The following is a 23364-nucleotide window of genomic DNA, read 5'->3' on the forward strand; positions in this document are numbered from 1 at the left end:
ATAAACCGTAGTTGTTTTTTTGTATATCCTGCCTTAATTAAGCTGAGTGTTACATATTGGTGGCCCGTACGGGGACCCTTTATTATTGTTCTTTGTGTGTTTTTTTTTAAGATGGATGTAAGGAATACTGATACAGTGACAGAAGTTGTTAATACTGCTGATGACCTAGTTACTTTTGAAGATGGCCAGAATGATATGGAACTAACAAATGTTCAAGAGATTCCCAGGTCTTTTGTGACTAGACGTAATCCTACTGCTGAAATAACTTCAATGCTTAGTTCATTGTACATTTCTGATGCTGAACAATCTGATGATGATGATGATGATGATGAGAGTTGTACACAAAATGTTGAGAGGGTACAATCATTGCAATCAGAACTGACTCAATGTAAAGTTGATTTATTGGCCCTTGATAACAAAGTACATACTTTAGAACAAGATTTCAAACAGTCAATGGACAGTACATTGAATCGGGAAACCAGTTTCAGACAGGCTGTAGATACTTGCTTGGCAAGGTTGGAGGATTATTTTGCAGATGCGCTGGAAAAATTAGAAAAGGCTGTGACAAATTGTTTTCTGAGGAGAGATGCGAAATGGGAAAGTCAAATGAGAAAAATGAGGCTCACTAGCACCCCCACACTCACCAGATTACAGGCCTATTCTCCAGATTCCTCCCGATTTTCCACTGTCCCTCAACCACTTACCCCAACTCTAGTATCTAGAGAGAAAATTACCACTCATAAACCCCTCAATGATACTTATGACGTTCAACATCCGATGTATGATAGACACTCTAATGTGCTTACCTCCTCAGTAGTGGCAGGTTCATCCTCATTCTGTGCCCGACCTCCTATCCGCATCGAATTCCCCTCTTTTGGTGACTCCTGTGATACGGCGGAGGTGCTCAACTTTATCGAACAATGTGAGAACTTCCTGGAGATCCGGCCCCTTCCCAGTACTGAACTCCTAGGAACCTTGGGCACGGTGCTGAAGGGACCTGCTCTGAGCTGGTGGAAAGCGGAGAAGGTCAAGGTAATGGATTGGAAATCCTTCAAAAAGGCATTTATGGCTGCTTTTCTTTCAGATGATTACCTCTCAGAAGTGGAGGAAAAGCTGAGGACAATGGTTCAGCAGCCACAACAGCGCCTGAGGGACTTTGCATATGACTACCGGGCCCTATGTCTGAAATGGAAGCCAGAGATATCTGAGGAGGACTTAGTAAATCGAATACTTAACAACATCAACCCCAGGGTTGCGGGATGTATGAGGGGAACCGTCAACTCGGTTGAGCAGCTGGTGAAGGTTGGATCTATGGTGGAAAAGGATCACATGGGAGCCAAAGACTACTGGCAAAAAGTCAGTACTCAGAGCAGCAAAGAAAAGACCAACAAAAAATCTGCTGAACGTACCTTTCCAAAAAACCTGGCTGGAGTAACACTAGCACAACCCCATCCCATGTCCTCTCTCCTGATGGTGCCTGTAAGGGTGAATGGCAAAGAAGTGAAGGCTGTATTAGACACAGGTAGCACTTACACTTTAATGCAAGAAAGCCTGTGGAAACAGTTGAAAGGTGAGATTCCCTCAGTTGTTACCTCCAGTCCACAGAGGTTCATAATGGCGGACGGCACGATTCACCAGTCCAGAGATCTGCAAAGGATTAAGATTCAATGGCATGACCAAGATTGCAGTTTGGATACTTATATCCTAAAAGACACTCACCTCGCATTTCCTCTTATTGCTGGTCTGGATTTCCTGAGGGACACTGGAGCGGTCCTAGAAGTGGGAAGAGGCCGATATGGGTTAAGATCTGAAAAAGGAAACAACTATTACCCTTTCTTGCCATCGCAGATTCCAACAGGTCCTGTGATCCCGGCTGGTCAAGATCTTCCTCATAGGGCTGCAAAGCTGAATTTATACTATGCCCTACCATCCACTGGTAGACTTCCAGAACTCTTGTCCATTTCCCCCGAGAGCACTACGTGGGACTCTGACAATCAGGAGGAGTTGTTGAAATTGAGCTCCGCCTGGCCACGCACCACCTCCAACAACCTGGGTAAAACCTCAATAGTACGACACAAAATCACATTATCTGATGACATACCCCTAAAATCCCGGGCATACAGAGTTTCTCCTCTTAAGAAGCAGATTATAGAGGAACAAGTAGATCAGATGTTGCGAGACAATATCATTGAACCTTCTTTCTCGCCGTGGTCTTCACCTGTGGTGCTTGTCCCCAAACGTGATGGCTCTCACAGGTTCTGCGTGGATTATAGGAGGCTGAACAGCAAGACAGTGGCTGACGCTTATCCAATGCCGTTAATTCACGACATCCTTGAATCCTTGGAAGGAGCCTCTTGGTTTAGTTCCTTGGACCTGAAGTCTGGATACTGGCAGGTGGAGATGGAGGACCAGAGTAAGGAAAAAACTGCTTTTATCTCCACCAAGGGGCTATTTCAATTCAAGTCAATGCCTTTTGGGCTCAGAAATGCCGCTGCTACCTTCCAGCGTCTGATGGAGAGAGTTTTGTCTGATTTGAGGGGAAAGATTTGTTTTGTTTATATTGACGACATCATCATCTATTCAAAGTCACTAGATCAACACGTTCAACATCTCAACATGGTTCTACATAGACTTACCCAAGCCAACCTGACGTTGAACATGAAGAAAAGCCACTTCTTCAAGCGACAGCTCAAATTCCTCGGCCATATAGTCTCTGAGAGGGGAGTGGAGATTGACCGAGAGAAGACCAGCGCTGTTGCAGAGTTCCCAATCCCGCACGATCTCAAAGCCTTGCAAAGATTTCTAGGATTGGCGGGGTGGTATCATAAATTTATAGCACACTTCGCGGACATTTCTGCACCATTGAACAACTTGAAAAAGAAAGGAGTCAAGTGGGAGTGGACCACAGAATGTCAAGCAAGTATGGATGCACTGAAGCTAGCTTTACAAAACTCACCGGTGTTAATACAACCCGACACCTCCAAAGACTTCCAAGTTCACACGGATGCTAGTGAGGTAGGACTGGGCGCAATCCTCACTCAACAGTCAGAGGAGGGAGAAAAGGTGGTGGCATATGCATCACGGACCTTAACTGGAGCAGAGAAGAATTACAGCACTTCAGAAAAGGAATGTCTAGCAGTGGTTTGGGCGGTTGAAAAGTGGAGACATTACTTGGAGGGAAGAGCCTTCAACGTCTTCACTGACCATGCGGCCCTAGCCTGGGCATTCAACTGCCCTAAAACCTCCTCACGCCTAACTCGCTGGACACTCCGCCTGCAACAGTTCAACTTCCAGGTCCATCACAGAAAAGGGTGCCTCAACATGGGACCTGACGCTTTATCCCGGGTCCAGGGTACGCCTGATGCTGATGTTGCCCCTTGTCTATCCATATCACACCATGCGTCTACATTACCGCACTCTCTGGAGGAGATTACTAAAGCTCAACAATTGGACAATACCATCACTGACCTGCAATCTAACATTCCCCCTCGATCAGTCAAGGATCAAGCCATCACCTTTGAAAACCTCCAAGGGGTGTGGTACCGCAAAGTTCCTATGAAGGATAAAGGAGAGAAGTATCAGTTGGTAGTACCACTATCATTAACCGCTGACTTCATGCACTACTACCATGATAATCCGCTTGGAGGTCATCTCGGACAGTTAAAGTCTCTGCTGAAAATCTTAGACGTGGCATGGTGGCCGTCCGTTAGGAAGGACGTGTGCCAATACGTCAAAAGCTGTGAGATCTGTCAGAAATACAAACCTAGCAATACAAAACCTTCTGGATTGATGCAGAGTACACAGATCACTGAACCTGGACACACGTTGGGGGTGGATCTAATGGGACCCTTCCCCGCCAGTAAACGACAGAACACATACCTCCTTGTCATTGTTGATTATTTCACGAAGTGGGTGGAAATGTTCCCTCTGAGAGACAGCAAGACCCAGAAAGTAGTGAAAATTCTACGAGAGGAGATCTTTACACGATGGGGGGTACCCAAATACCTGGTGTCCGATAGGGGTCCCCAATTTACGTCCAGTCTTCTGAGCGATCTGTGCAAAACATGGGGTTGTGTTCAGAAACTCACAACGAGTTATCACCCACAGTCAAACCTAACAGAAAGAATCAACCGGACAGTAAAAACTATGATTGCTGCATACGTGGGTCAACATCATCAGACCTGGGACCAGTGGCTACCAGAATTCCGCTATGCCATTAACACTGCCCAGCAAGAAACCACCGGAAAAACACCAACTGTGCTCATGCTGGGTAGACAAATTCTAGGACCACTGGAACGTCTTATCCACCGACCGCCTTCACCTGATCAAGCTGCATATTCCCTGGTAGAACGACAAAACATCATGATGGAAGAAGTGAGGAATAGAATGAGGATGAGCCAAGCCAAACAAGCTAGGTATTATAATTACCGTAGAAAAAATGCGCAGTTTCATACGGGTGACCTGGTTTGGATTAAAACCCATCCTCTCTCTAATTCAGCAAACAAATTCTCTGCCAAGCTAGCGCCCAAGTGGGAGGGTCCAGCTGAAATTAAAAGTAAAACAGGGCCAATAAATTACACTGTGTGCTGGGGCAACCCACCTAGAGTCGATATATTGAATGTGGTAAACCTGAAGCGCTATTATGGACGCTCTCCTCCGATGCCGCTGGCTGGGGGGGGGGGGGGGGGGGGGAATATGTAGCTAGGCCACATAAGGAAAGAATATTTTATATTGCTGTGAAGTATTTGTATAATTCTTACCAGACAGCTGTTCTTTTATAATTATTCTTCCTCGTTTGATTGCCCGGCCATGTGGTTGTGTTCCTGTTCTCTCACGCGAGAGTTTGTTCGCGGAGCTTCAGGGAATCCCCGTGACGTCAGTCTGATCAGCTGGAGTTATGACTTTCACTTCCGTTTAAAAGAGCCGGAAAGTCGGCGTTCGAGAGCAACGCTACTATTTGCTCGTTTGGGACTAGCGATCGATCGCACCACACCTTTTGTTTTTTTGCTCGTCATTGACTGTGATTGTTGGACTCTCTTTGCGGAAATACACCAGTGGATTATTTCACCTTGGAGATCGCTTCACAGGACAGCGCTGTTCCTCTTCCTGTGCACGGACTTTGAAAGGCTTACCGGTGAGGCCGATTCAACGCACACACTTACACTGAACTGGAACATACACACACACTCACCGGACTTATTGCCTATTCTGTATATATTTATTTTTGGTGCTTCTATTGAATACACTTTAAAGTATTATTCCATCTTGTTTGTTGTGTTTATGTTGTGAACAAATAGAACATTTCTATTCAAAGAAAATCATATAGAGGGTATAAACCGTAGTTTTTTTTGTGTATCCTGCCTTAATTAAGCTGAGTGTTACAACGTAATCTCTCCTTCCGCACACGAACTACCGTCTCGCAGCAACTCCCAAAAGATTACCAAGAAAAGCTGGTCACTTTCCGCGCATACTGCAAAAAGAAGATCACTGAAAAGAAGATCCGGCCAGGGCACATCACCAACATGGACGAGGTTCCACTCACCTTTGATATTCCCGTGAACCGCACTGTGGAGAAAACAGGGACCAGTACGGTGTCCGTACGGACCACAGGGAATGAGAAGTCATCCTTTACTGTAGTTCTCGCCTGCCAGGCTAACGGCCAGAAACTTCCACCCATGGTTATTTTCAAGAGGAAGACCTTGCCAAAAGAAAACTTTCCAGCCGGCGTCGTCATCAAAGCTAACCCGAAGGGATGGATGGATGAGGAAAAGATGAGTGAGTGGCTGAGAGAAATTTACCGTCAAGAGACTGGGTGGCTTTTTCCACACAGCTCCGTCCCTATTGATCTACGACCCCATGAGCGCCCATATCACCGATGCGGTCAAAAAACAAGTTAAGCAAACTAATTCGGAGCTTGCCGTCATTCCGGGTGGATTAACTAAAGAACTCCAGCCGCTAGATATTGGTGTCAACAGGGCGTTCAAAGCTAGACTGTGAGCTGCATGGGAGCAGTGGATGGCAAAAGGTGAACACACGTTTACCAAGACGGGGAGACAGCGCCGGGCGACTTACGCCACTATCTGCCAATGGATCGTGGATGCCTGGGCTGATATATCAGTCTCATCTGTGATCCGAGCTTTCACGAAGGCAGGAATAATCTCTGAACTGCCAGGCAACAGCAGCGACACTGACTCGGATAATGACGAGAGGGAGCGGGGCAGGTTGGATGCCGTAGTCGCCCAACTGTACACTAAGGAAGAAGAATTCGAGGGATTCGTGGACGGGGAATGAACTGAAAAAAGTGAGCTTAACGTGTTATACGTAACTGAACAATGTTAAGTATGCACTAACGTTTGATTTAGTGGTATCAGACTGTTTCTTTTACTACGGTACGTGTTTACTGAATTAGGGAAAAGTTCCCCTGAGTTATGCACTAACGTTTGATTTAGTGGTATCAGACTGTTTTTTTTACTACGTGTTTACTGAATTAGGGAAAAGTTCCCCTCCACGTTTGGGAGAAGAGTGAGCAAGGCTGGGAGATATTGTTAAAATGCACATTAACGTTTGAACAACGTTACCATGGGAGTGAACGGAGTAGTCAGAATGCTAAATAAAGTTTGACTTTATCTGACTGTTTTGTTGACATTCCTTTTAGCACATCTAGTGGATGCATAACGCAAACCCAGTCAAACATTTGACTTCAGTATCTTATGCACCTTATAATCTAGTGCGCCCTATACATGGAAAATGTTCTAAAATAGGTCATTCATTGCATGTGCGCCTTATAGTGCGGAAAATACGGTATTCAAAATTAATTCTAGAAACATACACAAGAAAAACTGACCAAGACTCCAGAAGTCCTCAGGGTCCAGCAAAAGGAGACCGTTCTACCGTTGATTGTTACCAGTTTTTAGTGTCAATGTTTCCGATTAATAAAAGAAATAAGGTAACAAGTGTGCTGGTTTTCAAAGCAGAACAGTAATTATATACATATATATATATATATATATATATATATATATATATATATATATATATATATATATATATATATATATATATATATATATACACACTTTCAACAGGAAAGTAAAAATATTAACATAACTTTTCCAACCTTAGGACAAAATCTCACATCTCTATTCTGTCGAGAAGAGGGACTCCACTGTCATTGCTAAAATCTCTCACTACACCTCATTGGAACTACGTGACCTGAAAAGCATTTGCCCATCTCATCTCTTGAAAGACACCAGTATTTTGATGCCATGGCTAACTGATAATGTGAGGACCAATTATTCTGACTAATATTAGTTTAATTTAATATTCTTGATAAACTTTTTAGTGAACTGTTACTTATCTAAAATGTGATGTTTAACTATTAAGACATGTACAGTAGATATTGAAACTCACATCATAATTTTCCTACAATGTATTTTCATATTGTGCTTTAAAGGCAGTAAATTGTCGGGTTGCACAAATTGCAGCAGAGACCCAGGATGTAAGTAATTATTTCAGAACATATACTTTTTTCACACTACTTTTCATAAAAGTTTTTTTGGTCATTTTCATAAACGTAAACAAGTATTCCTATTGTGCGATTTATTCAACATACACGTTATGTGACTGATGTAGTGTAATTCCTTTATACAATTTACATGTAATTTTGTTCTATCCTCAGTGTATAGCCTTGACGACTGACACGTTCATTTTGTGGTATAGAGACTGGCTTGTTTCAAAAAAACAGTTTCAGATTCTCATTTGAAAATGATTGAGGTACTGTACAATTTGTAAAATAAATATATATTAAGCTCTCCTGCATGTTTCTACATGTAATGACACCGTATGTGTTTCCTATTTCTTTTATTACAGAATGATGCACAGAAAATTTTGTTTCCAAGAATTATTGGTGGCCAGACACCAGAGAGAGGATGCCACTTCATTCTTTGGGTTAGTTCAACTCGAGGAGTGTTAATCAAACGATGAAGAAATTAGATAATAAAGAGACTGTACAGAGAAGTTCTGTACTTTCTGTAAATAATTCTGTAAATAATTCAATTTAGCATTTGTAAGCATTATAAATTTGATCTCTATTGAATTTCTTCTACAGGTTTTTGACAACACAGCAAAAAAAAATAAGAATTTATGACAACACACAGCACAAAATTAACATTTCAGCAACAGACATGGACATGCTGAAGTACGATACATAATTTATTTAATATTTGTATACATTTAAAAATATTTAATGACTTGGGCCATGTCCACACGAAGCCAGAGCTGTCCCTATCCGATCTTTTTTTTCCTCGTTCTAAAAAAAAAACTCCGTAAACGCGGCGCCATCTCAAGAAACATCTGCGTACACACGAAACCACTGAAACCGACTCAACCCGATGTAGTATACATGCCACACCAGTATGAGGCTCTGTAATTCTGACACAGATACACAAAAACAAAGAAGAAGACTTGCGCATAAACCTTTCGCGCTGTATAGCCTACAATAATATAGTAGCCTATGTAATATTAGGCACAGTAGCTTATTTTCTTTTTTACCAAGAACTTTATTGAACAATATGAAAAACCATAAATGGCCTGGTACAAAATAGGGATGAGTCACGATATTCGATTAGTTAGCTAAAGCAGACGCATAAAGCTTGCCACAAAGAACCAGCATATATTCTAATCATTATGAATGTGTCAAATATAGCAAGGAGACATTTTAATTGTTTATTAATAAACTAGTGTTTTCTGTGACGATGCTGACTCGCCACCTTCGCACTGTTGTGAAGGTGCTTATAGAGGGAAATGCACACTTCATACGGATTATAAGAGAGTTGTCTGTTTCTTTTCGTTAGGAATTGTTTTGTTTGAAAGTAGACATTTCAAGCATAGATATATTTCTATGATATCATTTATGAGAAAAGCTCAATTTCACGTATGCCAGTTATATTGTGTCGGCGCCTCCGTGTCCTGATTATAGGCTATTGTCTGCTATATAGTTCTTATATATTATATCCAGGAAAATGGTTGATGAAACATTGATTAAAATTAAGATACAATTTATAAAAAACGAAATTCACTTTAAAGAACGGCTTTATACAAAACGTCTCGGGTTACGTATGTAACCCTTGTTCCCTGAGAAAGGGAACGAGACACTGCGTCGGTGACGACACTAGGGGAACGCCCTTCAGCGTAGCATGTCTGAATTTATGAATGAAAACGAATCCAATCCTATTGGCGTTGCGTGATGACGTAGCGTGTGACGGCATAAGCGGATGTGTACAAAAGCACGCCGGCACACAGAAAATGTCAGCTTTTGCTATGAAGCAAGTGCTCCAAGCAGGGTGAGGTGTGGCGAACCGACGCAGTGTCTCGTTCCCTTTCTCAGGGAACAAGGGTTACATACGTAACCCGAGACGTTCCCTTTCGAGGGAACTCGAACTGCGTCGGTGACGACACTAGGGGAACGAGATACCCACTATGCCACAACGAACCCCGCTCATCCTAGTGTGAAGCTGTCTTCAGGCACAACTTAGGACAAAAGCACTCGTGCACCGGGTGTAGAGGGAAGGTCCAGACTGTAAAACCTCATGAATGTGTGCGGAGTGGCCCAGCCAGCCGCCTCACATATGTCATGTATGGAAACCCCTGAAAGGAGGGCTCTAGAGGACGCCATGCCTCTGGTGGAGTGAGCCCTCACGGCCATAGGTGAAGGCAAATTGCGCACCTGATAGGCCAGGGAAATAGTCTGAACGATCCAGTTGCTGATGGTCTGCTTAGTGGCGGGAAGTCCCTTCTTGGGAGACCCAAAACACACCAGCAACTGGTCCGACTTCCGCCATGAGGAGGACTTCTGGATGTAATACTGAAGTGCTCTGACAGGGCAGAGCAGATGAAGTCTCTCCTCATCCGCCGTCCCATGAGGCGGAGGATGAAATGCCTGCAGAACCAAAGGCCGTGCCACATTAGATGGCACCTTGGGCAAATAGCCAGGCCTGGGGTGAAGGATGGCCTTAATGTTGCCGGGAGCAAACTCCAAGCACTCATTGGAAATAGAGAGCGCCTGGAGATCTCCTACCCTCCTCAGAGAAGTAATAGCCAACAAAAAGACCACCTTAAATGAAAGGTTCTTGGCCTCAGCCGACTCCAATGGTTCGAAAGGGGCCTCGGCCAGCCCTTCGAGCACCACTGCCAGGTCCCAAGAGGGAACCCTGGTGCGAGTCGCAGGTCTCATCCTCCAGGCTCCACGGAGGAAACGTACGACCAGGTGATGCCTCCCCAGAGGACCATCACTCAGAGGAGCGTGGAAAGCCGCAATGGCAGCCACATAAACCTTGAGTGTGGACGGGGTAAGCCCGGCAGAAAAGCGGTCTTGGAGAAACTCCAGTACAGAAGCCACTGGGCAGTTAACTGGGTCCAAATCCCGCTCTCTGCACCAAATGGAAAATACATTCCACTTAAGGCCGTATAATTTCCTCGTGGAGGGAGCTCTGGAAGTGAGTATAGTTTCAACCACCTCTGCTGACAGGCCGGCTTCTAGGTACTGTGCCCCCTCAGGGGCCAGACCCACAGTTTCCACAGCTCGGGCCGAGGGTGGAGAACTGAGCCCCCCGCCTGAGACAACAGGTCCCTCCTCAGAGGGATCTGCCATGGCGGGCCTGCCAGAAGCAAGATGATGTCCGAGAACCATACTCGGGCCGGCCAAAACGGGGCTACTAATAGTAGGCTGACTCCGTCCTGACGGACCCTCTCCAGAACTGCTGGGAGCAGAGCGATTGGGGGAAAGGCGTACAGACGCAGCCTCGGCCACGTCTGCACAATGGCATCCAAACCCAGCGGGGCTGGATGTGTGAGGGAGAACCACAGTGGACAGTGTGTCGTCTCTCGAGACGCAAATAGGTCCACTTCCACTGGGCCAAACCTCTCGCATATTAACTCCACCACCTCGGGGTGGAGTCTCCAATCCCCGGGCCTCAGCCCCTGCCTCGACAGCATGTCTGCTCCCTGGTTCTGGTCCCCCGGGACATACATCGCCCTGAGAGACGACAGTCTCCGCTGGGACCACAGGAGGATCTGATGCGCCAGTCTGCACAGAGGGCGCGACCTCAGACCCCCCTGATGATTTAAGTAAGATACCACCGACATATTGTCGGATCTTACTAGGACATGGCGACCATGGAGGTCTGGCAGAAAGCTCCTCAGAGCCCGGAACACCGCCAACATTTCTAGGCAATTTATGTGCCAAGAGGAATGTTGGTCCTGCCAGAGACCTCTCGTAAAACGGCCGTCCATGACCGCGCCCCAGCCCGTGAGGGAGGCGTCTGTCGAAATAGATATCCGGTGACACAACGCTCCCAGCCTGGGACCCTGGGACAAGAACCAAGGCTTCTTCCAAATTGATAGGGAACGAAGGCATCTGCGCGTAACCCTTATTAAGCGGAATGGATTTCCCCTCGGGGAAAACCCCTTGGCTCTTAACCACCACTGCAGGGCTCTCATGTGCAGCAGGCCAGAAGGTATCACGCTGGACGCTGCTGCCATTAGACCCAACACTCTCTGAAAGTGTTTGACAGTGACGGCCTGGCCTAGCTTTATCCTGGACACTGAGGTCAGGATAGACTCGATCCGAGCAGGAGACAATTGTGCCTGCATCGTGACTGAGTCCCACACCACTCCCAGGAACGTGGTTCTCTGGGCTGGTGTCAACACGCTCTTCTCCGTGTTGAGTCTCAACCCCAGGCTCTGGATGTGGGCGAGGACGACATCTCGATGCCGAATCGCCAACTCTCTCGACTGTGCCAGTATTAACCAGTCGTCGATGTAATTGAGCACCCTGATGCCCTCGAGCCTCAGGGGTGCTAGAGCTGCATCCATACACTTGGTAAAGGTGCGAGGGGAGAGTGCTAGGCCGAACGGAAGAACCCGATATTGGTAAGCTTCGCCCCCGAAAGCAAACCTTAGGAACCTCCTGTGAGATGGAAGGATGGAGATGTGGAAGTAGGCGTCTTTTAGATCTATCGTGACAAACCAATCCTCGGATTGGATTTGACTCACGATAATGGGAATAGTGAGCATTTTGAACCTGAATCTCCTTAGAGACCGATTCAGATGCCTCAGATCTAAAATTGGACGCAACCCTCCATCCTTCTTTGGAACTATGAAGTACCGGCTGTAGAACCCGGACTCTCTGACTAGTGGGGGAACACGCTCTATGGCCCCTTTTTCTAGCAGCGAGTTGACTTCCTGTCCCAACACCAGACCCTGCTCTGGCCGCACTAACGTCCAGACCACCCCGTTGAATTTTGGTGGGCGGACCTGGAACTGTAGTCTGTACCCAATTTCCACAGTGCGCAGGACCCATGGAGAAATATTCGTGAGGTTTTGCCATGCCTCTGCGAAATTCACCAAGGGAACCAGCCCCTCGGGGCTGGTGTCCAGTGTTTTGTGTAAGCCCTTGGCGGCACCCTGAAGCGGAAGACCGGCAGGGGAAAACCGACAACGACCCACAGTGTGCGAGCGCGAACGCTGTCTGACTGCAAGCCTTTGGGGCAGAGAAGACAGCGTGTGCTCGCTGGAAGCTGGCGCGTCCCGATGCGTCAGAGACGGCGGGATACTGACGCCAGCTTCCTGAGGGCCCGACGAGAGAGGGGACCTCGGTCGCTCTCTCTCGGGGGGGGCGGCCCTTAGAGGTCCCACAGGAGTTAGGACCTCTTTCCCTTCGCCTTCCTGGACTGGATGACGGTCCTCAGATCCGTCCTTCCAGAAGGCTGTGGGTGAGAGCGCTGCCTAGGGTCCCAAGCTGCTTGAGGGGGACCTCTAGAAGCGACACTCCCTCTTTGGCCTTGGCGATAGGAGCTGGATGACGGCTGTGGCTGTTTTGACCCTCTAGCAGCCGACTTCCTAGACCTCGACCGGCGAGGGAGATATTGCCTAAACGCTTCACTCTGCTTCTTAGTGTCCTGAAATCTGTCGACGACAGCATTAACCGCCTCGCCGAACAGACCAGAGGTACAAATGGGTGCATCAAGAAGAAAAGCCCTGTCCTTCTCCTTGATGCCAGAGAGATTAACCCACAGATGCTTTTCCGTGGTCACCAGAGCTGACATGGAGCGGCCGATGGCGCGGGCCGTCTCCTTGGTAACCCGGAGAGACAAGTCTGTGGCCTTACGAAGCTCGGCAATATCCTCCATAGTAGGACCCTCGCCCTGGTCCATGTCTTTTAAGAGGTCGGCCTGGTACGCCTGCAGAATGGCCATCGTGTGCAGGCTCGCACCAGCCCGACCTGCCGCCATATAGGCCCTGCCCACCAACGCAGATTTAGTGCGACATGGCTTGGAGGGCAGCGCCGGTGTCTTAAGGGACGATGCAAGATCGGGTGAAAGGTAACTGGCTAGAGCTTCCTCAACCCGAGGCATCGTCCCATAACCGTTCTCTCTAACCCCCATAATGTCACTATAGATCAACATCGGGGGGTTAGACAGGCGCGCTGAAAAGGGCCTGTTCCAGGATTTACACAACTCATTGTGTAAATCCGGGAAGAACGGTAGAGACCGGCGTGGAGGATGTGCGCGGTGCTGCAGGAAGCGCTCGTCGAGTTTACTTCTGACTCGCTCTTCCTGCCTCTCCTGTGGCCAACTAATATGCAGTTTAGTCACAGCCCGTGTCACCACCTCCAAAAGCTCATTATAACTGGGCGCAGTTTGTGTGTGTGTGTGTGCTTCATGCAGATCCCCCTCCACGACGCTGAGCACATCTAATTCCTCAGAATTAGACAGCTGCAGCACTGGGTCTGCATCCCGAACGGGAGAAGCCGCGGAGCGGGCTCCCGAACGGGGGATAGGGGAATCTGAGCTTTCAGATGAGGATTGGGAAAGTGCCTCGGCAGTCCCGATCCCCTCTGAAAGCTCCCTTTGCGAACCCCACGATCTAAGCCGCCGCATCGCCTCAGCAGATGCGGGACCTGAACCGCGGGGAGCGCGCATCTGGCCATCCTCAGAAAATAAAGCCAGACGGGAACGCAGCACTCTCATAGAAAGAGAATCACAGTGGCCACAAGCAGCCCCCTCGAGAGCTGCTTGGGCGTGCTGCATTCCTAAACAAGCCACACACATCTCGTGTGTGTCCCCAGCCGTGATAAAGCGAGGGCACGGGAACACACAATTTTTAAACTGCTCACTCATTCTCACAATAAATCAGAACTGAGACAAACAACACCAAATAGGACAAACTGATTTCACAACACAGAGCTCTTGCTGAATAGCAAAAAGCTGACATTTTCTGTGTGCCGGCGTGCTTTTGTACACATCCGCTTATGCCGTCACACGCTACGTCATCACGCAACGCCAATAGGATTGGATTCGTTTTCATTCATAAATTCAGACATGCTACGCTGAAGGGCGTTCCCCTAGTGTCGTCACCGACGCAGTTCGAGTTCCCTCGAAAGGGAACAAAACTTAATGAAGTGGTCAAAATGGTGTCTCGATATTGCGCATCTTATGATTAGGCTACTCACACTGTTCACTTTTCATATAATCAACATATGAAATGGAAAAAAATAACATAATATTTAAACAAATATGAAACTAACTTTTCTTTAATGGCTACAACATGTAGGCCTACAGTACAGAGAAATGTAATGCCGGAGCGAATAATCAAATAATTCCCAGCGATCGTCGAATATTATTTTTGCTTGAAATGCCCATACCTACAAAATACGAAATGTCTTAATCAGACAAAATACAAGCATCATAGCATTAGAAAGAAATGTAAATAAATAAAGAAGTAAAATAAAGAAATAAAATAAAAATACATGAAAGTAGGCCTAAATAATAAATAAAGAAATAAAAGAGGCTCAGTAGCTTCTGAAGCATGAACTCAAGCAAGTAGTCGCAGTTGTTGTTGCTGTTAGGCTACTGACTTAGCGTGTCTGACTAGTCCACACGTGGGGTGATGACATCATCGTTTGTTAACACTTTAGAATACGGTTCCTTCGTTAATGAATAACTACACAAGAACCAATGAGTAACACAATATTAACAATCTAGTAACTATTATTAACTAACAAGAAACTCTGATTAACAAACTAGTAAGTAATAGCGCACAGATGAAAGTGGTAGTTCACTATTAACTAATCAATAACTACTATTTTTTTAATGCTTCCCACAGAACTACTGAAAAAGTTTATTAACAATCTAATAACTACTATTAACTAAAAAGAACTCTGATTAACAAATTAGGAAGTAATAGTGCAAAGATGAAAGTCATACTTCATACTTCTATGGGAATAGTTACTAATGAAAAGCCAATAAAGTGTAGAATCTTCTCACTCACAAGATACACACACACACACACACACACACCCACACACACACACACATATATATATGCTAGGAGACATACATAAAAACATATTTTTTTGTGAGGTAAGTTAAATAATAAATTCACTCTATATGGTATTTGTGTGGCTGATGACTCAATATGTTCCAGTCGTCACCGTGACTCCAGTGATTCAATGCCATTCCAAAGGAATGCTGGAAAATTGGCCACAGGACAAGTAAGGTCCCGAGTCCCGACAACTGCATTTAAAAATCCATTTCTTTAAAATTATTCAGTTGATAAATAGACAGCATAGGCCAATTATTAACAGTCTGCTGTGCTATTACATATTGATAATGTAAACAACCTTGTGTATTCGTTTACAGTATCAGTTCAAATGTTAATGTAGTGCTAGTCATTTATCTTGCATTGGTTGTTGATTAGTTTTGTATGAATTATGAAATTTTTCAGTAGTTCTCTGGGAAGCATAAAAAATATAGTAGTTATTGAAGTACCCCTTTCATATGTGCACTATTACTTCCTAATTCGTTAATCAGAGTTTCTTTTTAGTTAATAGTAGTTACTAGATTGTTAATAAACTTTTTCAGTAGTTCTGTGGGAAGCATTAAAAAATAGTAGTTATTGATTAGTTAATAGTGAACTACCACTTTCATCTGTGCGCTATTACTTACTAGTTCGTTAATCAGAGTTCCCTTTCAAGGGAACTCGAGCTGCGTTGAGACGCGGTGGGAACGCTCTGCGTGATTGCGTCGTGAAGCACGTGTATAATCAGTCCAATGGAAGAGCGAGACGTCATAGGCGGTGACGTCATAGACCAGGAAGCTATAAAGCACACCAGAAAACAGACCGCGACAGCTTCTGTTGCCATCAGCAAGCGCTCTCTGTATACTGTCCTTGTCTATTTACTGTTGTCTGTCACAAGCACATTATCTATCTATCTATCTATATATATATATATATATATATATATATATATATATATTATGGCGAAACAAGAATTCAAGCGTTGTGTTGTCCCTTGCCCTCGTTTCATCACGGGTGGGGACACACATCAGCTTTGTGTTGCTTGTCTGGGAGTGGAGCATGCCCAGTCAGTTCTCGAGGGAGCTGACTGTGAGCATTGCGAGAAGCTGTCCGTGAGAACGCTCCGCTCTCGCCGGGCGTTCTTTGAGGAGGACGGTTCGGTTCGCGCTCCCCGAGGTGCGGGTCCCGCTGCTGCCGAGGCACAGCGAAGGCTTTCATCTTGGGGTTCGCATATGGATCTAGTAGCGGGGCTTGAGACGGGCCCAGCCCTTTCTCAACCCTTACCTGCTGGATCCGGTGCCTCTGCCCAGGAAGGAGCCCGCGCTGCGGCTTCTCCTTCCCAGGTTGGGGCACCATTGTTGCGGCTATCCAGTTCTGAGGATCTGGATGTCGTCAGTGTTGATATGGGGGATGTTGAGTCTTCGCCAGCTCATGCCTCCGGTAATGATGAGGAGCTTATGGAGGTTTTATCTCGTGCTGTAGCTAGATTAAATATTGAATGGCCAGCCGATGATTCTCTGAGTGTTACTAAGAAAAGTTTATTAGATGAAAGATTTTTACCATCTAAAACACAGCCTCCACGTCGGGGACTCCCGTTTTTTCCCGATCTCCACAATGAGGTTTCGAGATCGTGGAATAAACCGGCGTCATTCAGAGTATTTAACCCACAAACGTCCTGTTACAGTAATGTTTTGGGTGCATCTGATTATGGTTATGTGACGGTGCCTCGGGCTGAAGAGACGCTCGCGAGCTATCTCTCTCCCGAGTCATCGTCATCATTAAAAACCCCGACGTTACCCACCAAGCCATTAAAATCTACATCTTCGCTGGTGGGTAAAGCTTATTCGGCAGCAGGTCAGGCTGCGTCATGTCTGCAAACTATGTCTATACTGCAGGCATACCAGGCTGATCTGCTGAAGGATATCGATGAACGTGAGGAAGTCAGCGCTGACGCAATTCGAGAATTGCGTCGCGCAACAGACCTGTCTCTCCGGGCCACCAAGGAGACGGCCAAATCAGTGGGCCGTTCTATGGCAGCCCTGGTGGCCACGGAGCGGCATCTTTGGTTAAATCTGTCTGATATAAAGGATAAAGATAGGTCTGTTCTTCTGGACGCGCCACTGTCACCTTCAAGTTTGTTCGGCGACGCTATCAACTGTGTCCTCGATAGGTTTCAAGAAACGAAAAAACTATCGGCTGCGTTCCAGAGGTTTCTTCCTCGACGTTTCGATGTCCCCGAGACTGCTGGGCGAAAAATGATTATTAAATCAGAGCAGTCTCGTCCGAGTACAAGCTCCTCACAGCACAGAGTGCATCAAAAACAGAGCGTCGCCACTCTGGCTCCTCCACAATCTGGGGAATCTGGGTGGCGGTCGCAGTCCAGGCCAGCTAGGGGTAGGCAAGATCTGAGGACTGTCATCTCTAAGAAGGCTTGGGCTAAGAAGAAGTCCTGACGCCCAAGGCGTCAGGCTTCTGAGGGTGGTCCCCTCCGAGGAGGGACGATTTCGAGAAATCGTTCATCCTCGGCACCCTCTGGGGGGCGATTCTCTGAGGAGAGTCGCAGCGCTGCCACATCGGTTGTTCCCTGCCGGTTCGCCGCTTCAGGGCACCGAGGTGTCAGCGTCCCCATACGATTCTCCGAAGAGGATCGTAGAACGCTCAGTTCGGTTGTTCCCTGCCGGTTCGCCGCTTCAGGGCACCGAAATGTCCGTACAACCGAATCCCGAGGCCAGTCTCGAGAGACTGGTCCCCTTAGTAGAATTTCTGGCAGCGTGGAAACTACTGCCAAATGTTTCTCAGTGGGTCCTGCATATAATAGAAAAGGGTTACAGAATTCAGTTCGGTTCTCGTCCGCCCAGACTTCAAGGGGTCCTTCCCACAGTGGTGGACCCAAGGCAGGCTCGGGTCATGGAGCTAGAAGTACTGACGCTTCTGCAAAAAGGGGCTATAGAAAGGGTTTCTCCTCCCAGCAGAGAGTCAGGGTTTTACAGCCGTTACTTCATCGTTCCCAAGAAGGATGGGGGGTTGCGTCCTATTCTAGATCTGCGTCAGTTAAACAGCAGAGTTCACAAACTCAAGTTCAAGATGCTTACACTCAAACAGATTGTATCACAGATTCAGTCCGAGGACTGGTTTGTCACAATAGACTTGAAGGACGCTTACTTTCATGTATCCATTCATCCTCATCACAGGAAGTTCCTGAGGTTTGCTTTCGGGGGTGAACCATACCAATATCGGGTCCTTCCATTCGGCCTAGGTTTATCACCCCGCACCTTTACGAAATGCGTGGATGCAGCGCTGGCTCCTCTGAGACTCCAGGGCATTCGTGTATTAAACTATATCGACGACTGGTTGATCCTGGCTCGTTCCGAGCAGTTGGCAGTTCGGCATCGAGATGTCGTTCTGTCTCACTTAAAGAGGTTGGGGTTGCGGCTAAACACCAAGAAGAGTCTGCTCCTCCCAGCCCAGAGGACCACTTTTTTAGGGGTGATGTGGGATTCGACAACTATGCAAGCACGATTGTCTCCAGCATGTATTTCTGCGATTCTCACAGCCGTAAATATGGTAAAACTAGGCCAGTCACTCACTGTGAAACAGTTCCAGAGACTGGTGGGTCTCATGGCAGCTGCGTCCAACATAATTACTTTTGGCCTTCTGCACATGAGACCCCTGCAGTGGTGGCTCAGGACCAAGGGGTTTTCTCCGAGGGGAAATCCGTTTCGCACGATCAAGGTCACGCGGCTATGCCTACGTGCCTTGGTCATGTGGAAGAAACCTTGGTTCCTCGCCCAAGGCCCAGTATTGGGGGCTTCTTGTCGAAGCGTAATGCTATCGACGGATGCTTCCCTCACAGGCTGGGGGGCGGTCATGAGTGGCCGCTCGGCGACAGGTGTCTGGCAGGACCATCAGCTTTCGTGGCATATAAACCGACTAGAGATGATGGCGGTATTTCAGGCTCTCAAATACTTCCTGCCAGACCTGAGAGGCCATCATGTGCTCGTCCGCACAGACAACACATCGGTGGTCTCTTACATCAACCATCAGGGGGGTCTGAGGTCCCGATTATTATGCAAACTGGCTCATCAGATCCTCCTATGGGCCCAGGGGAAATTACTGTCACTCAGGGCAGTTTATATTCCAGGGTGTTTGAATGTGGGAGCAGATATCCTGTCAAGACAGGGGCTGAGGCCCGGGGAGTGGAGACTTCACCCCAAGGTGGTGGAGCTCCTATGGGAGAACTATGGTCAAGCTCAGATAGATCTTTTCGCATCTTACGATACAACCCATTGTCCGCTTTGGTTCTCCCTCACATATCCAGCTCCTCTCGGACTGGACGCTATGGTACAGGAGTGGCCGAGGCTGCACCTGTACGCATTCCCCCCGATATCATTGCTTCCGGGAGTTCTGGAGAGGGTTCGCCGAGAGGGGGCTCATCTATTATTAGTAGCCCCACACTGGCCGACCCGAGTGTGGTTCTCGGACCTAGTGTCCCTTCTGCACGGCTCTCCCATGGAGATTCCTGTCAGAGGGGACTTGTTATCTCAAGCAGGGGGCACGATATTTCACCCTCGCCCGGAGTTGTGGAAACTGTGGGCTTGGCCTCTGAGGGGGCCCAGCTCTTAGAATCCGGTCTCTCGACTGAGGTCGTTGAGACCATCCTTCAATCCAGAGCTCCTTCCACGAGGAAACTATATTCTTTGAAATGGAAATTGTTCTCTACATGGTGTGGAGAACGTTTTTTAAATCCTGCTAACTGCCCGGTTGGAACAGTTCTCGATTTCCTACAAGACCGTTTCGCTGCTGGATTATCTCCCTCCACCTTAAAGGTGTACGTAGCGGCTATATCTGCTTATCGCTCCCCTTTGGGGGCTTCTTCTCTTGGGAGAGATCCTCTTATTACTCGTTTTCTCCGTGGTACATTGAGGCTGAGGCCTGCATTGCACTCTAGAGCACCGATTTGGGATTTGGCCATTGTACTTGAGGGTCTGGCCCTGGCTCCCTTCGAGCCTATTGAAGAGGTTTCAGAGAGGTTCCTTACACTAAAAACTCTATTTCTTCTCGCTATTTCTTCTATCAAGAGAATTGGAGATCTGCAAGCCCTGTCGGTGGCTCCTTCATGTTTGGAATTTGCACCTGGTATGGTGAAAGCATTTTTACACCCTAGGTCGGGTTACATTCCTAAGGTCCCCACTAATGTGGCGGGCCCTATTGTGCTGCAGGCTTTTTGCCCTCCACCTTTCGTTACCCCAGATCAGGAAAGTCTCAATCTGTTATGTCCCGTTAGGGCTTTGGATGCCTACGTTCACAGAGCTGCCCTGTGGCGTAGATCAGAGCAGTTATTTGTCTGCTTCGGTTCAACCAAGAAAGGTTGCCCTGCATCGAGACAGGTAATGAGCAAGTGGGTAGTTGAGGCTATCTCACTTGCTTATGAAGCGGCCAGACAGCCCTCACCTATGGCTGTCCGCGCCCATTCTACTAGGAGTATGGCTGCCTCTAAGGCTTTAATTTCAGGGGTTTCCCTTCAGGACGTTTGTAATGCAGCAGGCTGGTCCTCACCGCATACATTTGTCAGATTCTACGACCTAGAACTCTCCACTCCCGGGGCTAGGCTGCTTGTTTCTTAGTGTGCGCAAGGACTCCACACAGAACGGGCATTTCTCGTTATGGCGTAGTGGATATGGGGTTCCCACCGCGTCTCAACGCAGCTCGAGTTCCCTTGAAAGGGAACGTCTCAGGTTACGTATGTAACCCTGGTTCCCTGAGAGGGAACGAGACGCTGCGTTCTCCTGCCATACTTCCTGCATGCCCTGATCGACTTGCTTCAGGCCTTTTCAGAAGCTGTTGCGGTCTGTTTTCTGGTGTGCTTTATAGCTTCCTGGTCTATGACGTTACCGCCTATGACGTCTCGCTCCTCCATTGGACTGATTATACACGTGCTTCACGACGCAATCACGCAGAGCGTTCCCACCGCGTCTCAACGCAGCGTCTCGTTCCCTCTCAGGGAACCAGGGTTACATACGTAACCTGAGACGTTTCTTGTTAGTTATTAATAGTAACTAGATTGTTAATATTGTGTTGCTCATTGGTTCTTGTGTAGTTATTCATTAACGAATGAACCGTATTCTAAAGTGTTACCCATCGTTTCACAAAATATACGGATTGGCCGTACACACGAAAACGCAAGGGTGTCGTTTTCAGATTTATCCACCCTGGGACCCGGTTTCAAAAAATAGCGTTTTCAGTCTCCCTAAACGCCGGATCCGTCTGGACGAAACGCAGATCCGATAAAAAATGTGTACGTATAGGCCTACAGCTAAACGCGTCTCCGTGTGGACAGGGCCTTGGTTACCTACTTTACATTAATTCTATTTCCCAGAGATGCGTTTAGAAATCTAGACTCCCTGGAAGGGTGGACTGTGTGCAATCCGCAGCAATGGCAGAGAAATGATGGAAGCAACAGTGGTGTTTTTGTTTGCACAGTAAGTGGATGGAGATTTATTTTCACTAATGTGTACATTAACATTTATATAATAAATACAATGAGTCTTCAATCAAAAATAGTTTACTAGTACACTACATACAAAGCGCTTTACATTTTCATAGGCTGCAGAGATGGAAGCAAAAGGTCTCAACATGTCATCTGAGTTGCTCCACACTGAACAGTTGATTCACCTTAGAGTTTACCATGCTTCGTGGTTGGTTGAAAATACACAAACTGAGGTAAAGCAGAGTCTCAATTTCTAAATTGAATCATGCTTCTTTTTTTATAAAATGGATACATGACCTTTATAGTTTCCTTTAGTAAATTATAAAATAAATATTATAATTACTATTTTGCTTAAAATCGTAAACTAGTTTGCACCTCTTCTGTTCTTAGGACTTTACACCAAAGCTGACAACTTCTGAGGCTGAAAACAGATGTTTGGCCCAGGAGATTGGTGTTTGCGTTTTTCAAAAAACCCGGAACAAGTAAGTGACCATACTGCATTTTACCATGTTATACTATATAGAGTGAATAGTTATTTAAATGTGCATCTTGTTTCTTCTGCAGAACCATGCATCCAGATTTGAAGACACTGCAATGGATTCAGTGTGACATTTGTAATGAGTGGCTGCACTATGACTGTGCTGGCATAAATCAAGCAACGGTCACAAAGGACATGGCATTCAGCTGTGGAGGTGACATTGAAAAGTCTTATCCGTATGAGAAGTATGCAGTTGACATTTCCAAACAAACTTCACTCACTACATTAAAATCCATTTAATATTTTTCTAACCATCCAACATGACATCATGACTTTGCGTAAACATACACGCCACTTTCAAGTCAAGTGGCGTGTTATCTATACGCATTTTGAGCTATCCGCGTGTATGTCCACGCTGAAATCTTTTGCGTGTATGTCTACGCCATTAAATGTCCGAGTGATTCCGCGTGTATGTGTACGCCGTTAAATGTCCGAGCGAAACAAAGCAAAATCTATATCTACATCTGTGGAGCGATATATTTTTTCCTAGGATGGTAGGAGAACACTCATAAATGGTATTAACCCCAGTGACGGGTAGGTTTAGGGACGGGGTTGGGGTAGGTCATATATCTATATATACATAATACAGTAATATAACGTTAAGTCAAAGGCGTTGATAAACACGCTGAAAAGCGATTATGCGTGTTGATAGCACGCCAAAAATGGAAATACGAATTGGCGTGTCATACATACGCCATTTCATGAGATCAGTCTGAACCATCCCATTTCTTTTTACAGAACTCTATCAATGTTGAAGCAGGGATTGGTGGTAAACATAGTGGACATAATGGTAAACAACATGAATACTTCATCACACCAATAACTGAATAAATGTGACTTTCCTTTTTAGTAAGGTGAAGCTTTGAGACAATCAGAAAAATATATAATATATATTTGTTTCACTTGTACTAGAGATACTGTCTGAACCCCCATACAGTTATTTCATTACTGTTTGAAATGAATTAACCATTTCTTCACATTG

At 46.4% G+C, this 23364-nt stretch overlaps 1 protein-coding gene and 2 long non-coding RNA genes across 3 annotated transcripts; 2 read left to right on the forward strand and 1 right to left on the reverse strand.

The window, feature by feature from the left end:
- Positions 1-1409: 1409 nt before the first annotated feature.
- On the reverse strand, positions 1410-1951 carry LOC143745562 (uncharacterized). The gene is made up of 3 exons (XR_013206018.1): positions 1720-1951; positions 1593-1647; positions 1410-1477 (listed from the first exon to the last, which is right to left on the reverse strand). It is a non-coding gene; the product is annotated as an uncharacterized LOC143745562 (long non-coding RNA).
- A 5202-nt stretch (positions 1952-7153) lies between these two features.
- LOC143745563 (uncharacterized) lies at positions 7154-7727 on the forward strand. The gene is made up of 3 exons (XR_013206019.1): positions 7154-7281; positions 7454-7498; positions 7679-7727. It is a non-coding gene; the product is annotated as an uncharacterized LOC143745563 (long non-coding RNA).
- Positions 7728-7764: 37 nt separating this feature from the next.
- LOC143745582 (uncharacterized) lies at positions 7765-23205 on the forward strand. Its single transcript, XM_077237701.1, has 8 exons — positions 7765-7778; positions 7870-7947; positions 8108-8197; positions 21734-21836; positions 21961-22077; positions 22235-22326; positions 22409-22567; positions 23121-23205. Exons 1-8 carry the CDS (start codon positions 7765-7767, stop codon positions 23203-23205), a joined length of 738 nt encoding a protein of 245 aa, XP_077093816.1.
- Positions 23206-23364: the final 159 nt, after the last annotated feature.

Source organism: Siphateles boraxobius, unplaced genomic scaffold, assembly GCF_051911475.1.
Source record: "Siphateles boraxobius isolate OS27281-9 unplaced genomic scaffold, OSU_SipBor_1 207, whole genome shotgun sequence".
In the NCBI taxonomy this organism is placed as follows: Eukaryota; Metazoa; Chordata; class Actinopteri; order Cypriniformes; family Leuciscidae; genus Siphateles; species Siphateles boraxobius.

What these genes read in the sequence shown, in the direction of transcription:
- LOC143745582 (XM_077237701.1), top strand. An exon ending in GATGCCACTTCATTCTTTGG is followed by an intron (nt 7,948 to 8,107) that starts GTTAGTTCAACT and finishes TTTCTTCTACAG; the next exon opens with GTTTTTGACAACACAGCAAA. An exon ending in AAGTCTTATCCGTATGAGAA is followed by an intron (nt 22,568 to 23,120) that starts GTATGCAGTTGA and finishes TTCTTTTTACAG; the next exon opens with AACTCTATCAATGTTGAAGC.